General features: G+C 56.2%; 7 protein-coding genes across 7 annotated transcripts; 4 read left to right on the top strand and 3 right to left on the bottom strand.

The window, feature by feature from the left end:
• Positions 1-316: 316 nt before the first annotated feature.
• MAP2 (Methionine aminopeptidase 2) lies at positions 317-1,675 on the bottom strand (the record flags this gene model as incomplete). Its single annotated transcript, XM_064801853.1, has 1 exon — positions 317-1,675. The coding sequence occupies one exon, from the start codon at positions 1,673-1,675 to the stop codon at positions 317-319; it is 1,359 nt and encodes a 452-aa protein (XP_064660483.1).
• A 272-nt stretch (positions 1,676-1,947) lies between these two features.
• On the bottom strand, positions 1,948-3,460 carry LTR77_004599 (uncharacterized protein; the record flags this gene model as incomplete). The annotated part of the gene is made up of 3 exons (XM_064801852.1): positions 1,948-3,071; positions 3,130-3,168; positions 3,226-3,460. The coding sequence occupies 3 exons, from the start codon at positions 3,458-3,460 to the stop codon at positions 1,948-1,950; spliced, it is 1,398 nt and encodes a 465-aa protein (XP_064660482.1).
• Positions 3,461-4,603: 1,143 nt separating this feature from the next.
• Positions 4,604-6,093, top strand: LTR77_004598 (uncharacterized protein; the record flags this gene model as incomplete). Its single annotated transcript, XM_064801851.1, has 2 exons — positions 4,604-4,820; positions 4,874-6,093. 2 exons carry the CDS (start codon positions 4,604-4,606, stop codon positions 6,091-6,093), a joined length of 1,437 nt encoding a protein of 478 aa, XP_064660481.1.
• A 376-nt stretch (positions 6,094-6,469) lies between these two features.
• On the bottom strand, positions 6,470-7,213 carry LTR77_004597 (uncharacterized protein; the record flags this gene model as incomplete). Its single annotated transcript, XM_064801850.1, has 2 exons — positions 6,470-6,806; positions 6,876-7,213. 2 exons carry the CDS (start codon positions 7,211-7,213, stop codon positions 6,470-6,472), a joined length of 675 nt encoding a protein of 224 aa, XP_064660480.1.
• Positions 7,214-7,631: 418 nt separating this feature from the next.
• On the top strand, positions 7,632-9,075 carry LTR77_004596 (uncharacterized protein; the record flags this gene model as incomplete). Its single annotated transcript, XM_064801849.1, has 2 exons — positions 7,632-8,496; positions 8,552-9,075. 2 exons carry the CDS (start codon positions 7,632-7,634, stop codon positions 9,073-9,075), a joined length of 1,389 nt encoding a protein of 462 aa, XP_064660479.1.
• A 426-nt stretch (positions 9,076-9,501) lies between these two features.
• On the top strand, positions 9,502-10,798 carry MCT1 ([acyl-carrier-protein] S-malonyltransferase; the record flags this gene model as incomplete). Its single annotated transcript, XM_064801848.1, has 2 exons — positions 9,502-9,682; positions 9,738-10,798. The coding sequence occupies 2 exons, from the start codon at positions 9,502-9,504 to the stop codon at positions 10,796-10,798; spliced, it is 1,242 nt and encodes a 413-aa protein (XP_064660478.1).
• A 671-nt stretch (positions 10,799-11,469) lies between these two features.
• On the top strand, positions 11,470-12,966 carry GDH3 (NADP-dependent glutamate dehydrogenase; the record flags this gene model as incomplete). The annotated part of the gene is made up of 3 exons (XM_064801847.1): positions 11,470-12,079; positions 12,139-12,645; positions 12,707-12,966. The coding sequence occupies 3 exons, from the start codon at positions 11,470-11,472 to the stop codon at positions 12,964-12,966; spliced, it is 1,377 nt and encodes a 458-aa protein (XP_064660477.1).
• Positions 12,967-16,426: the final 3,460 nt, after the last annotated feature.

The raw sequence follows: 16,426 nt of genomic DNA, 5'->3' as shown, positions 1-16,426 counted from the left end.
AGCTCTGTTTCTGTTGATGTGTACCTGGCGCAGAAGGCTCAGTGGTGCTTGTCACAGAGTACTAACTCTTGTCGAGGGCTGATAAGTAGGATATACTTTGAGGTATATGTCTCGTGCTGGACGAAGTTCGAGTTGTCAGCTCAATGGGGCTGACCAAGTTTATGCAAGTTGTGCAATTAATGAACAGAGACACAACAGATCTGGAAAGTAAGGAAGACAGCAGAATGAGGCGTGGTGCATAGGAACAGTGGTCTCATTTCTCATCAAATGCATCTTCAAGTCATAAGCAAAAGTATCTTTGCTTTTTCATAGCCCATCAGTAGTCGTCGCCACGAGAAATGACCTCCTTCACATTCGGCCTGAGCAAGATCGTGTGCTCCAGCTGCGCAGTGTAACTCCCCTTGATATCCACCAGCGGCGGGTAATCCTGCACAATACCAGCCTGCACGAGATTGTTCAATCCCAGCAGATACTTATCATGCCCCAGCCTATCCAAGTACCGACGACAGAACGGCAACGTGCCAAAGTTCTTGTCGATCGAACGCAGCAGCGTCTTCGCGCTCGCAACGCGCAGAGCGGCCTTCGGCGCATCCGCAATCTTCGCATAGTGAGACGTCTCCATGTCGTCTCTGACCACACCCTTGCCCGTCGAGCCAAAGGTCTCGATGGCGTACACCTCGCCCTCCTCCATCTTCTCGTTGCTCCCTCCCTTCACGATCGGAACACTTTTTCCCGATGATCCGCCGTGGATGCTGTACTGTCCGATCGTGTGCCCGTTCAGATTCCTAATCGATTTGACGGGGTACGTCTGACCATTGAGCTCGACTTCATAGCTCTCCATAGCCTCCTGGATGCCTTCGCCGATTTCAGAGAAACGTGCGTCGATTCCTGCGAGGCGAACACCAGTGTTCGTGGCGTCCTTGACAGCGGCGAGCAGGTTGTCGTACTGCGGCTGGAAGGCCACGGTCCACGCACTGTCGACGATGCGGCCATTGACGTGGACGCCAAAATCGACTTTCATGACGTGCTCTTCCTTCAAGACCGTCTTGTTGCCCGCGTTGGGCGAGTAGTGAGCAGCGCAGTGGTCAAGGTTGACGCCAGTCGGGAAGGCGACGCCAGCAATGAGGTTGTCGCCCTCTTCAAGACCAGAGTGGCCGGTCAGGTTACGAGTGCCGTTCTCAATCAACTCACAGATTTCCGTCAAGCTCATGCCAGGCTTGATAGCACTATGCGCATACTTCCTGACCTGCTTATGGACTTCTGCGGCCTGGCGGTAATCGCTCAAGAAGTCGCTGTTCATCCGGTCGAGGTGTCGCTTCTCCTCGCTGGTCGTGCGGTATGCGTTCTCATCCTTGTATTCAACCTCCTCGCCGACAGGGTAGGTGTTGTTGGGGAATAGATCCGACACCTTGACTGTTGGTGGGCTGGTCTGTCCCTTTGCAGCGCCGGCCTTCTTCTTCTTGCGCGGCTTTCTCTTTTTCTTCTTCTTCGCAGCGCCCTCTCCCGCTCCGGCATGTCCCTCCTCACCTTCTTCGGCTTCATCATCATCGGAGTTGCCATTTTCTAAGTCGCCTGATGTCACGTTCGGGCCAGTCGAGCCATTCTGCTTCGGCGAAGCCGTTGCGCCGTTGAGCTTCAGGTCGGCCATGGCCTGCTCGGGACTGACGGCCGTCATGATGGATGATTGACGGTGTTGTCGAGGAGAAGGAAGAGAGCGAAAAGCCGGGTGCTGTATGCTTGGGTTGTAGAGCGCAGGGCGTATGCAAGGGTGCCTTAGGCGAAGTGGAGAGCATATGGCTTCATGTTCTGAAAGGTGAGGCAATTGAACGAGCACAGCAAGAGGACTCTCTTTATACGGGAAAATATGTCCCTCTGACTTCTCACTTTGCCTGAGATCGATTCCATGGTCTCACTAAGAAGCCTAGTGGTTCCAGAGCCGTCCGTGTTTCATATTTCAAGATACAACTGACAACTAACAGTATCAGGCGCCGCGTCGAGCAGCTGTTCTGCAAGTGGCACTCCCTCTACCTCCAACCCATTCTGCTTCATTGACCGCCAGCAATAGTCGTGGTAATGTGACCAGCTTTCGCGGGCGGTGTGGACCAGGGGGGGACCGTAAAGCAAGTCCGCTGTCCTACAGCTCTCCAATACCCACTCGTGCCCGTCTCGGGAGCTCTTGCGACTGTGCTTTGTGAACACAAGCAACGCGAAGCAGCCTCGTGACTGAACGTGGGAGCAATTCAAAGGCAGGATAAAACGGTCAACCAGCTGCCGCGGCGATGTCTTGTTGTCGCTGCGCGTGGATGCTGCATTGTCACCCTTGCGCCCGGGGCTTTCAGTCCTCATGATGACGTCGAAGCGTATTCCGCGATTGAAGATTTCGCAGCGAGGGCGCATTTCGACACCCGACCAACATGCAGCATTGAACTTGACTCCCGTAGAGCTGGCGAAACAGCCCGGGGTAGCCGCCAAAATGCTCTCCTTCTCGAAATACTTTTTCCCCTCGTCCGACCAGCAGAAGATAGACTCATCTGGCGAGGATGCAATGATTTCCTTCTGCAATCGCCGGAAAGCTTTGCGCTCTCCTTCGCCATACAGCAGCGGCATGTTGACGTCGAAAATTCCGAGGAGGCTGTAGGCTATATCTTCCGATCGACTAGCTTGCCGTCGCGCGGCCCACCCCATACGCTGAGCGACGCTTGCCAAATGCACTGGTGTTGGACAAAATCTTCTCTGAGACATGGGAGCCACTTCCCCAGCGCTCAGGAACTCCATTGGGATGTGGGAGGCTTCTGAAACATGTTCTGCCAGGTTCTCCAGTGTCCCAACACACCGGAAGTCGGCATTGTAGAAGAGAACGTTCCATGGGGCGAGTAGCTCTTGGAGAGTCCACGCTCGGGTGAACCACGTGCTCCGCTTGAGTTCTTCGACGTAGAATGTTTTAAAGGTAGTTTCCCCGTGGGTCTTTCGAGATTTCAGTTTGCACGTGCAACGTTCAAGGTCGTGGACATCCGGGAGGAAAACAAAACACGTGAAGGAACCTCGATACCACTTGTACATCGAGTTGATAGCTGCAGACATCAGCATGGCGGGTGCGCTTCTCACGCATCGCAGAGGATGCTAACACACCTTCGGACAGTTCAGCACTACTTGACTTATCGATGCAACCTGCGAGAAGATGTCAGCACGAGATATGCACTGGAACGCCCTGGCCATGAGGCATACACGTATCAATCCAGACCCAGTCCAGCCGTTCATTCCAGGCCTTTTCACAAGCTTTCAGGATCTTCGTCCATCCGTACCCTTTGTACCCTCCACTTAGGACCTGAGCCTTCTGTTCGAGAAAGTCCCGGTAGCTCACTTCTTCGTCGCTCCATCGGTGGGAGAGGATGGCGTATGGAGGTATTTTGGCGTCGAAGAAGTCCCTGAAGACAAAATCTTTTGTGTGCAAAAGCCTCATGCTGCTGGGCTAAGCATTGCGTACGCTCAAGAGACAGGCAGATGCAGTCCGATGCAGTAGATTGCGGTGCGTACGCTTGCACTTTCTAGCCGAAGGTGCCGTTTGCTGTCGGATGGCAAGGCTGCGAGCTCAGCTGCGCGATGAGCTTGGTGGCGTGCAGTGGCTACATGTACAATGTACAATGATACATGCGGCCAAACATTCATGCGTAGCACGGCACGAATCTGGCCCCATTTCTGAGAAAAATGTAGTCCACGAAGAGCACTGCCACGAAAGGCGAAGGTTGTTTTTAAATTGCCACCACGCTCATGTATCGAACCAAGCAACCCAACGTTCCGTATTTGCAGTATTGTCCTCCCGACATCCGAACATCTCATTCTCTGAACGAGGCGAAAGTGAGCGTGGCCGCGATGTCTTCATCCGACCATGGCGATGGCAGTCTCCAGTAGGGCAAAGCTTTTGCGGGCCAGATGAAAGGAGTGTTGGGAAACAAATTCGCTTCGAAACTCTCCGCTAAACGCACTGATGAAGAGTATGTGCTGCGCATCCACCTCGGCCTTGACAACGTAGATGTCTGTCTTGCGAGCAGGGTGGCAGCCACCGCTCTCGCCGTGACAGTGGCCGGCGTCCAGGAAGAGATGTCTTCTTGCAACGAAGCTCGTGTCGCCTCTTATTCGGATCGATTCGCAGAGTATCCACGGTGGCATTGCAGGATGCTCCCATGATCTGTCATCGTTGTGGCCTTATGTGCAGGCTGCGAGCGTACCAGATGACTTCATGCGAGATGCCCTTCACGACCTCCATGATCCTTATCTCCTGAAACTCATTCGAGCTTTGACGCCGTTGGGCAGTAAGGTGCCATCTCTCGATGCAAGATTGCTGCTCTCCCTCCTCCACAACCCCCATCGCATCCTTCTCATATGCCTGCAAGATTGTTGATGTCACCTGACGATCTCTTGGAGGCGTCTGGGTGGTTCCTTCCCTTTCTGATCCACTGGAGCTTTGACCACGAAGTTGCCTCAAGCTCGCCACAACAACGCTTCTCCTTCTTCACACATCCTTCATCACCCAATTTTCGACAACCCGCCCCCAGGCCATTGGCCGCTCCTCTCGTTACAAGGACTTCACAGTCCAGTAGCAAAGATGGACGCCGCCACCCTTCAGATGATGGCGGACCTGGGCGTCGCCCGCCGCGACGAGCTCTCCACCACCGAGATCGAAACCAGAGGACGTCCAGCACGTGTCGACCCGCGGGAACAGGCGCGTATCAGAGCGGAGGTCAAGGCTCGTCAAGAGGAAGCACAGAACAACGGAACTGCTGGCGTGGGCGGTTTTGAATCGAGGATAGGGAGATGGAACAGTGAGATTACCATTCTTCCAACCTTCATATGACTTCACTGACACAAGCCGCAGTCGCTGAGAGTTTCGACCGCGACGAAGTGGCCGAGCATCTAGTCGACCGTTTCAGCGGACAGGGTCATCGTGCGGAGCTCAGTCGCCGCCAGGGCACAGATGAGCACCGCTTTCAAGCTGGGTCGGGAGATGTCCGCATCCGTGGTAGCGGTCCTATGCGTGGCGGACTTGCCCGTGACAACCCAATGCGTGGCGGTCTCGGACGTGGAGGACCTGAGCGTGAGCAGCCAATGCGTGGTGGACCTGTGCGCTCCCCTGCGATGCGCGGCGGTCCATCGGGCGGACGTCATACGCGTAGAGATTCTGCACGCGGCGGCTCTGTTGGCGGTGCACCTGCCTTCCGCGAGCTCCTCTCAGCACCAGCCAGCATGCTGAGGTCGATCCATGCTGATCCGACTCCCTTCGCACCTGCTCGCCGCCGCAGCCCTCAGGGTCGCACACCGCCCACCCCAGCCCATGCTGCCGCTGCTCGTCGTACGAGCCCGCAGCGTCGCCAACCGCGCCCAACAGCCCGAGTTGCTACCGCCAGCGATTGGAGCACGTCTCCATCCCAGTCTCCACCAGCCCGTGCAGCCGCTGTTCGTCGTCCAAGCCCGCAGCGTCGTCCACCCGCTCCACCAGCCCCGGCCAACCGCGCTACCCCTGCTCGCCGCCTCAGCCCGCAGCGTCGCCTACCACCTGCACCAACACCACGCCAGAGGGCCTCTGCTCCCTCCGACTCTCCGTGGAGAGGACAAGAGGCTCCGAGTGCCTCCGGCGAAATCTCGCCCCCTAAGGCCGTGGTCGACATCTGGCGTGCCCAAGCTCTCTGGCATGCCGCAAATCCAGGCCCGAAGTGCAACGCCCACTACGCCATGTTTCCTGGTCGCGCCCAGTACCTTGGTGAGGCTCGCGAGAGGCTCATCGGCGAAGCCCTGCACCTTCTCAAGATCGGCAGCGCTCATGTGATTCAGATCTATGCGGAGACCCACCCGGAGCGCAAGTGGCTTCTGGAGTGCGCCGCGAAGGCTAAAGAGCAGATCGAGAACAACGCCACCGAGGAGGAGAGAGATCGTGCTTCCCAGGTGGATTCCAAGCATCGGATATTTCTCGACCGCGGGGCCGCTTTCTTCCAGCCAAGGCCACAGAGGGTCGTTGTGCAGCCGTCCTACCAGGCTATGGTTGGTGTGAAGCTGGCGGATGATGGGCTGTACGAGGAGGACTTGATCTCGTTCGATTGAGCTCTTTCCAGGAGAGGCCAGCACAACAGGTCCAGCGTTTCCAGCTTTCCCGCGATCCAGCCCGTAGAACACTCCATGACACCGGTCGAGAAGGGAGTGTCGGTGCAGTGAAGCGGTAAAAGCTCAGATAGGGAAATGCAATCATTTCAAATCACCTCCGTCGTCCAATCTTAGGCCTTACAGTCCATCCGTTTGTCCACTCAAGAATGAGAATTTTGATAACATTCTCAGCAGAACCAACGACCTTCCGTCTTCAAGAAAGCGTAGAGCTGTCGATAAGTTTTGAGTTCCCCGCTCGCCGTCTCAAACACGATGCTAACCAGGCTCTCAGCAGTCCGAGGTACCACTGGTCTGCCATCGTCCCATCGAAATCTTCTCATCGCACCACCGCCGCCGCAACCCCCAAAGCAGCTCCCGCCACCCACCTCATCCCTCCACCAAGCCCCGCCGTCGCCCTCGCACCCACCCCCTCACTCGAGCTCGAACCCCCCGCCCTCCCCTCCCCTTCCCTCACCCCCTCCAACTTCTCCCTTCCCGCCGTAACCGCCAACGTCGCGTACAGAATCTGCGAGTACGCGAGCGTAGACGTCGAGGCGAATTCTCCTAGCCCGGCGATCGCGCTCCGTCCGATGCACGTTGCTGCTGTGACGCTTGGTGAGCCGGAGAGGGCGCAGTTGATCGTTGCTGGGGCGGCGTTTGTTGTGGCGCCTTCACTAGAACCAAGGAGAAGGGACAGATTTAGTTGGGGTTGGAGAGAAGGGAGGGATGGGGGAGGGACGTACTCGTCGTGGTAGAATATGGTATAGACAAGCGTTCCGGGGCCTTCGGTGATGGTTACGGGGGTTGCGAAGGCGCAGGTGTCGTCTGAATTTTGAGATGGGGTGGACAGGCAGGACAGGGCGTATTCGGTGGCGTTGGGGGCTGCTGTGACGATGGAGGCGCCTAGATTTGGAGGGACGTCGAGGGGGAGAAAGATGGTTTTGATAGGGTAGTTGGAGGTGGGTGTTGGGGAAGCTGCGGTGTTGTTCACGGTCATTGGTGTTGTTTGGGCGCTCGTGAACTGTGGGATGATGGCGAGGAGGTAGAGGTAGAGAGTGTTAGGCAGCAGATTTGGAGCCATGCTTCTCGCTTAGCAGTAGTCGCTGGGAGATACGTGGTATAGAAACGAGATGACGGCTGAGGAGACCAGATGAAATGAAGGATACTCATCCCGATCCTACCATACTTGGCCTCTTCGCACTCGCCCCCGGCGGTCGCACAGTTAGTAAAGAATGACAGGAACGCCAATGCTTGGCTACTGTGGTTGTATGTGCGATTGATGTCACCCTGGAGGCTGCCGGGTGAGGTTCGAGTGGGAGTGCCGGCGAGGCGGAGTTCGCGGCTGAGATTGCCTTTGGAATCGCCCTTGGCGGCCGGGCCGTTGCTTCCGCAGACGTTGGACGATCTGGAGGCTGGCTCGCGTTAAGTGCGACGCGTGGAATGTGAAGGTTCGAGATCTGTTTTCGACGCCAAACAGCACCTCATACATCTGCGGCGACATGGCGACAGACACCGATATCAAGGGCCAACCCGCCATCAACCCAAACACAATCTTGGGTCCCGACGTCAGTAAGGTAGACCCGTTCCAAGAGACGCACGACATCGCGCAAGCAGCATTTCCACCGGAGCTATCGACCAGAATACGCGCCAGCCTTGGGCTAGACCAGACATATCATGAGCTGATCAGGGACATCTCGAGGCATGTCACCTCGCTCCAACACCGACAGGTGCCGCCGCAAGACCAGCCTGCAAACCCGAAGAAGAGGAAGCTTGAAGATGAATCGGTTACCATACCCAAGGCGCAGCAGAATGGGTCGCAGCCGGCATTCCATAACGGCGATCTGGAGATCCACAGCATTTTCGAATGCAGAGATGTCAGCGTGCAGATACCAGCGCGGAAGAAGCTGAAACTCAGCATACAACGAACCGAAGTGGATGACCGAATGGCCGCGATCGCGCTTGTCAACCAGTCGACCGAAGCTGTGGAACATCGACTGCAGCCTCACCGGCTCGAGGCGGTCTTTGTAATGCCCGTACCCGACAAGACAGTACGCCAAAACTATTTCGTCGTCATGCCGAAGGCAGGAGAGCTGAGCAGTGACGGCAAGCCAGCCGAGCCGATGGTCTTCACGATGGCGGAGACTCCTGTATCTGCTTCTGTGACGCACTGCGACAGGTCATTACCAACCAGCGAGGACGACACTCATGTCTCACTGACCGAGAGGGCCCTTGAACGAATACTGGTGCCGCACCATAAGCGCATCACTAGACCAGACGCAGCAGAGTTTGCGAGCAGTAGGCCGCAGCCGCATCGGAAGGGTGAGAAGGCGTATCATGTGAATGCACATAGTGGCAGCAAAGAAGGTACAGACATGATTTGCCTTCTTCACCAACATGCCTCGCTAATACCATTCCCTAGGCTACCTCTACTTCCTCCCCAACGGCATCCTGTTCGGCTTCAAGAAACCTGTGCGATTCTTCCCCTTCTCCGCCATCGAGAGCATATCCTACACCTCCGTCCTGCAACGAACCTTCAACCTCGTCATCGCGTATAGCGAACACACCGATGGTTTGGAACCGCAGGAGACGAAGCAAGCCGAGTTCAGCATGCTCGACCAAGAAGACTTTGCCAACATTGACGACTACATCAAGCGACACGGCCTGAACGACGCTTCCATGGCTGCGGATCGGAGGGCGAAGGCTTACAATGTCAATAAGGTGGCCAAAGAGGACGGCGTGAATGGCGATGCAGCGGCTGGCGGGGTTGACGAGGATGGTATGACGGAGTTGCAGAAGGCGGAGCAGCAGTTGCAGGATGAGGAAGATGAAGAGGAGGAGGATTATGAAGCATCAGGTGGCGAGAGTGATGGGGAAGGCGAGGAGAGTGGAGAAGAGAGCGAGGATGCAGAAGGCGAAGCTGAAGAGGAAGAAGACGAGGAGTAGAGCACTGCTTTGCGAATGGCTTAAAGATACGATGAGATGACGGTACATCCAATAGATCTAGACATTGACCGAGATGATGTATACTACATGTAGCTGGTGGAACTTGAAACCCCATCAGCTGGCGCGAACGCCGCGACTGCAGTTGTTACAAGATCCGTCCGTCAGACTTAAATACATGTAACTTGCGTTCTCATCAGTGTCCTTACATTGGAGCGCTGTCTGTGGAGAGCTCTGCAGCTGCCGGAAGAGGTCTGGCACGCAACGCCTCGGCTTTGCGGAGCCCGCTGGCGGGGAGTCGGGTCTGGAGTCAGAGCTCCCATCTGATCAACAGCCAAACACCTACAAACACAGCCTGTTGGGCAGACAGGACGGGACGCACAAAGATTCTTGGATACGCAGAGCATGTGACACAGACCTCAGTACAACATGGCAAGCCTCATTCGACCCACGAGCCGGCTGTCGACCGCGAACACCACCACAGCTCAGTCAGTTCTGTCCCTACCAACGCATCTACGAGTAGCAGCGTATACAGCAGCACAACAGCGAAGATGGGCATCCGAAGGCGCTCGCAAACACCCCAAGACCGCCCTCTTCTTCCCAGGTCAAGGTACGTGCCTCTACCACCCTTCACCGCTGCGCTTCGACTAACTGTATGTCTCCAGGCGTCCAACGAGTAGGCATGACCACGGACTGGCTAGACGCCTTCCCACGCACCGTCAAACCCATCCTCGAGCAAATCGACGAAACACTCCAGATCTCCCTTACCCGCATCATCGCCGAGGGTCCCAACAGCAACCTCACCGCGACTGAGAACGCGCAGCCCGCCATCATGGCCACGTCGATCATGATCCTGCGCGTTCTGGAGCAAGAATTCGGCTTTAAAACCAACGAGCGCATTGACCTCTGCCTCGGACATTCGTTGGGCGAGTTCGCTGCGCTGGTAGCAGGGGGATATCTGCGGGAAGCGGATTCATTGCGCATGGTGCGGAAGCGAGCGGAGGTGATGGCGAAATGCTCCCGCGACGTGGGAGAAGAAGTCGGGATGGTAGCCTTGGTCTGCGAGTCTGATCACTTGGGTCCGATGGTTGAGTCGATCCGGGAGTTTCTGGGCATGCATTCTGAGGGATCGAAGAGTGATAGCCACGGTGACACGGACCTGCCGCCTGTCCAACAGGTACTGATCGCGAACGTGAATGCGAAGAACCAAATCGTGCTGTCGGGGAGTATCCGCCGGATCAATGAGCTTTTGACGCATTTGCGGCAGTTTGCTGGTCATGATCCGAGGGCTGTGCGGTTGAAGAGCGATAGTCCGTTTCACTCGCCTCTGATGGCACCGGCGGCCGACATGATGAAGAAGCTGCTCTCCCAACCCTCGACAGTGGACAAAGGGGAGGACATGGTCACGTGGCCTGGCTCAATGCCGTGCATTTCGAACGTTTCAGCGCGGCCGTTCGAGAGCAAGCAGCAGCTCAAGGATCTACTGGCGCGGCAGTGCGTGGAGACGGTGCTGTGGCATGATAGTATTGTCTACCTGCATCGGGAGGAGAAGGTGAGGAGGTGGATTGGCATTGGGCCGGGCAAGGTGGGGAGGAATCTGGTGGGCAAGGAGGTGGGGATGAAGGGGGCGGTGAAGGGGGGTGGAGTGTGGGCTATTAGTGACCCGAGGGAGGTGGAGAGGGTGTTGGCGGACTTGGATAGGACGGAGGGGGCGGAGGAGGATTGATGGGTGATGGGATGAAGGGGAGCGTGCTTTTGAGCGCGGCGTTTGGTGTAAGCGATGTAGCGTACCACGATAACATGGTCCACGCCGGGTGACTTCCACAAGAGCCGCAGCGTCTGCTATCTCTCGACTACCACATATATACCGCGTTTCCCAAGTTTCAGGTTAAACTACTACTGCACGTACTGCCTCTAAACTGGGCTGTCGTGTGCTTTCTGACGAAGCCGACATCGGCCCTCTCAAGCTCACCACCACCACCCCTCGCCACGGTACCTGCATGAACACAACAAAGCAAGCAGCCAATCCCGTACCATGCCGCAGATCCTTATCTTTACGTCTGCGTGGCATGATGTTTTCCTCTCTGTCATGAGTGTTGCTTCTTCCACACACCTCTCCAGATCTGCCGCTATCAGTACAGCTTGCAGGCGCGGGACTATGGAAGTGACGTTGCTGTACATGCTTCTTGCCATTGACGGTTCGTTGGGACTGGAGCAAGCGGGTGGGTGGATGGTGTCATTGTTTACCAAGGTCTGGTATTTGTATTCTTTGCCTACTCATTAACCTTTTCTTTCCTACGACTTTCCTGAGATCTTCCTCTGGTTCCATCTCATCTCGTACCTCTACTACACACTCAAAGCTACAATCGCAAAGCTACAATCGCAAAGACCACAACCATGTCGAACCTCCCACCAGAAGCAGAGTTCGAGCAAGCGTACAAAGAGCTCGCCTCCACCCTCGAAAACAGCTCCCTCTTCGAGAAACACCCTGAGTACAAGACCGCACTCAAAGTCTCCGCCATCCCAGAGCGGGTCATCCAATTTCGTGTCACCTGGGAAGACGACAAGGGCCAACTCCAAGTCAACCGCGGTTTCCGCGTCCAATTCAACTCTGCTCTCGGCCCCTACAAAGGCGGTCTACGCTTCCATCCTACCGTGAACCTCAGTATCCTGAAGTTCCTCGGCTTCGAGCAGATCTTCAAGAATGCTCTCACAGGCCTGAGCATGGGCGGTGGTAAAGGCGGTGCGGACTTTGATCCCAAGGGGAAGAGCGATAATGAGATTCGCAAGTTTTGTGTGGCGTTTATGCGGGAGTTGCATAGGCACATCGGGCCGGACACTGATGTGCCGGCTGGAGATATTGGAGTTTCACCCAGGGAGATCGGGTGGATGTTTGGGGCTTACAGAGCGGAGGAAAATAGGTGGGCGGGTGTGTTGACGGGGAAGGGAGGGAACTGGGGCGGTAGTTTGATCAGGCCGGAGGCGACGGGGTATGGGCTTGTTTACTGTGAGTGCTGACTTCCCTTCATTTGGGGCTGGAGAGCCCAGCTGACTTATCCTCTCCAGACGTCCAACACATGATCCAATATGCCTCCGGAGGCAAGGAGTCATTCAAAGGCAAGCGGGTCGCCATCACCGGCTCCGGCAACGTCGCCCAATACGCCGCGCTCAAAGCCATGGAGCTCGGCGCCATCATCGTCTCCCTCTCCGACAGCAAAGGCTCCCTCATCGCCACCGACGAAAAGGGCATCACGCCCGATCTCGTGCACTACGTTGCAGACTTGAAGGTGAAGCGCAAGCAACTCACCGAGCTGTCCGAGAGCAGCGAGTACAAGAACAAATTCAAGTACATCGGTGACGGCGCGAGGCCGTGGGTGCATGTGGGCAAAGTGGACGTGGCGTTGCCATCTGCGACGCAAAATGAGGTTAACAAGGAGGAAGCGGAGAAGCTGATCGAGGCTGGTTGCAAATTCATCGCTGAAGGGTCGAATATGGGCTGTGAGCAGGATGCGATTGAGGTGTTTGAGAAGGCGAGGAAAGAGAAGAAGGGGGATAGTATTTGGTACGCTCCAGGTAAGCTAGCACTCTCCCATACCTCCACTGCTTGCTTGAGCATTGCTGATGAAATGAACAGGCAAAGCAGCCAACGCGGGTGGCGTAGCAGTCTCCGGGCTCGAGATGGCACAGAACAGCGCGCGCCTGAAGTGGAGCGCCGAAGAGGTCGACGAGAAGCTCAAGGGCATCATGGAGGCGTGCTTCAAGAACTGTCTCGAGACGGCCAAGGAGTTTGTGCCGGCTGCGGAGGGCGAGTATCCGAGTCTGGTGGCCGGAGCGAATATTGCTGGGTTCAGTAAGGTCGCTGCGGCGATGCATGATCAGGGTGATTGGTGGTGAGGTCGGGGAATGAAGGGGGATGGTGTGCTGTAGATTTGGTAGAACTTGGGCATCTCCTCCAGACGAGTTTGATGCATTCCTGTGATGTGTGTTCTCCGTGGTAAAAGCAGTTGTGATGCCGGTACAGTGACTGCAGAAAGATGATGGTGTTGCTGGGAAAGTTGAGACGAAAGGCAGGTCGGGACGCCCGGGAGGATGAGCTTGGCGTGACTTCTCTCTCGACTCCATCCCATCCCTTGCTCCATATGCTCTTCCAGCACATCTTCTCTAAGGCGCAAACGATTCTCAAGCTCAGATTGCGCTGCGGAAATGTTCTGCACGCCCGCAGTGCTCGAGATGTCCGCCCCATTGAACCCCAGCCCAGCCGATCCGAAGACGAGACGAGATGATGGGATAACTTGATACACCACCTTCTCAGCAACCCGAACAACTCTGAAGCTCAGATACACCAGCACATACCCTTGTAGCCACTTACCGCCTTCGAGAACATGCTCAAGACGACCTCCATGTCCACCACCGCGCTTGGACGATCAGCCGCAAGAACACACCAATTCCTGGCCTCATTGGTATGATGTTGCGCGTGACTGTTACCGGACCGGTGTGTCTCGGCTTCGGCGGCGGCGGAGGGAACATCTCGTCTGGGTGCAGTGGCGGCATCATTGTCGCTGCGGCGGAGAAGGGGTGGTGGAGGACTGCGATTGAGAGAAGGGTTAGCGGATGTCTCGAGGGCAGTGAGAATGTGCATGGCGGTATGTCAGTGGCTGCGCTGGGGGCATAAGTGGTGTGGTAAAGGGGAATGATTGAGCGATGGTGGTCAGTGAAGACGCTGTTCTTGCGCTCTTCGAGGAGGGGCGTGCTGCTGTGGTGACTGACATGGCCATGGACTGGGAGCTCGTGGCGCGGAGAGGAGGTGATGGGCTCGATGGTACGCGCTGCTGCTCACCGAGAGCTCGTTCTCGGGTGCAGTAAGGGTGGTTGTGGTAACGCGTGGTATGCTGTGCTGACAGGGGTCTCGCGGAGAAGGGGCAAGAAGCTTGATGTGCTCGAGAGGGACTTACGATGAGGATGCTGCTGCTGTCGCTGGCGAGGAGGTCGTCTCGCTCGACGGACGTGTGGTGGTGGTGCTGCTGCGGTGGATGTGCGAGGATGGTGAGGTCTCTGGCGCGGAGAGGTGGGAGGACGCTCGGTCGTTACGATGGTCTTGTGATGATGTTGCTGTCGTCGAAGGCTCTTCTCTCGTTCTCTCCGGGCGGATGCGGTGCTGCAGCGAAAGAGGTGGTGTTGTGGTGAAGGTCGTGTATTTGGGAAGGAGGAGGTGTTTGTGCGCTCGGAGGAACCTCGACGGAAGCCGGAGGGGACTCGCTATACGAGCTGGTCGACGAATTGCCCTACCACCCTGCCACGAGTCCACGTCGCTATCTCTACTCTTGAAAATTGGTGATGGGGTTGTCTGTGGTCAAAAGATGAACCTCCGTTTCTCTTGTGATGATTGAAGGTGTATGTGGCGTGTTGTGGAAAAAGTGGTGAATCAACTCGTGAAAAGCCCCAATCAGGAAGGAGCTGGAGGGCTGTCCGGGATTCGAACTACGCGACTCCGTACACGGCTCACGGCGATGGGGAACCCCTCCCCGTGGGCAGGAGCATGTGCACATTGCAATGCCATGGCTGTTGCAATAAGGATGTCGACTTCGGGGGCTGGGACTTGACCTGACGACCTCCTTGATACGTCCCATTGTAGGGAGACCTTTGTTCAGCGGCATGGAGCGACCATTGCAAAAGACAACCCATCTTTGGGAAGGGGGTATCATCCTACCGCAAAAAGGCTTTGCTATGGTGAGAGAAAGGAGGAAGGGAAAAAAAGAATGTATGTATGGATACCCCACGACCAGAGACAATTATCGTCTCAGATCGAGTTGGGCGACTCCAATCGTTGTGGGTTGATAACTCAACAGACTCGAGACAATCCTCGAATCGACTGAGCATCGCAGTTTACACAGCCATTGCCATGCCGCCATCGCCAGTCGGAAACCGAAAGGGAGGCACTTACCCTGAAGGTTTAACGTCCCTCAGACGAAAGCAACGCGGGGGGGTTGTATACATACGTAACCGGTCCCCCACCATTCTTAAGCAGCGCATTGCGTGCCAGCGCCAGCTGAATAGGCTGCTGATGGGATGTAGAAAGTTCAGAAATAAATATATACCTTTGCGGAGGTGACTCGGCGATCTTTCCCCGGCAGCGACGGCGGCGACGACATGGTGGGTTGTAACACACCGGAGTAGTCGGAGATCCTTCGCAATGGTTTGGCGATGCTCAGCATATCATCAGCTAACGATATTATCGCCGTTGAGACGAGTTATCGTCGCCGAGGGGGTGGAGGTGGAATTGTCACGTGCACCGGCCGGGCCGGCGCCTCACCTCCGCCCACAACGCTGCATTGCGATTATGAGGCTTGGAGGTTCAACAGGACGCTCAGGAGACGCTCTGTATATGCTAACATTGCGATTCACTTGAGATCAGAGCGAGAGACTCGAGGTCAGGGCAGGAGCGGCGCAAGACTTGATCCAGGACGGCCGCGAGCTGTCAGGCAGCATGGGATGGCACGACTTTCGAGCAGATGGCCGTCTCATGGTGATCATCCATCGGCTGACTCCATTGCCACAGACGCTGGGAACGAGCTGAACTTTTGGGCAGACCATTCACTCTGCAAGCAGTCGCGATATAGGCACGAGGAGGACGTTGGTAGGCGGCGACTCCAGGCATAAAAGCTACACCCAACAAAGAGGCACGATTTGGCCAGGCAGATGGGCGAGAACCCAACGAGTCTTTGTTCGACAGTCCACAATCCTCGAGCGTATCGCCTTTCTCCTTTCCAACCCCTTTGGGAGGCACATGTACGCGGAGACGCAGCGACGACCATCAACGAAAGGCATCGAGGCATTGCAGCGACTCCTTGGGGTGCGAGACAATACTTGCTTCGGGGCGAAGGATGGACGGTAGCAACAATGGTGTTCTTTGTTCGCTGAACCGAGGTTTGCATCAGTCATCTGATTGCTACCTTGGTCTCTCATCAACAGCATGGGTCGACAGAAACGCGCAAAGACCGCTTCCACACTCGAGGTCCCTTGACGGATCGCCACTCGGCGAGTTCACCCTTCACAAGATCGCCGCTCAACCGACTTGGAGGCACGGCTTCGAGAAAGCGCGAGCCAGGCATTGAAGATGCGTAAAAGGTCATCCAGCAGGACGAGAGTCTTTACGGTATCAAGAGCCGCAGAGCGCAGCAGACAGACACATCGTTTGACCACACAGCCGACTTGACGAGTCTAGCTTTGCTAGGCGGGATGCGCGCACGACGAAGCCAAGCGAAGTAGCATCAAGACTGTGCGGCCCATAGGATAAGGGGTTCTTTGCTGACTCTAAGCGACTGTGCCTGGAAAGGAACGACCAAACCAGGCGCAC

Source organism: Saxophila tyrrhenica (genome assembly GCF_035928015.1).
Source record: "Saxophila tyrrhenica strain CCFEE 5935 chromosome Unknown scaffold_6, whole genome shotgun sequence".
NCBI lineage: Eukaryota > Fungi > Ascomycota > Dothideomycetes > Mycosphaerellales > Extremaceae > Saxophila > Saxophila tyrrhenica.
Note: the sequence above shows the minus strand (reverse complement) of the source record. Positions and strands in the feature narration are given on the sequence as shown.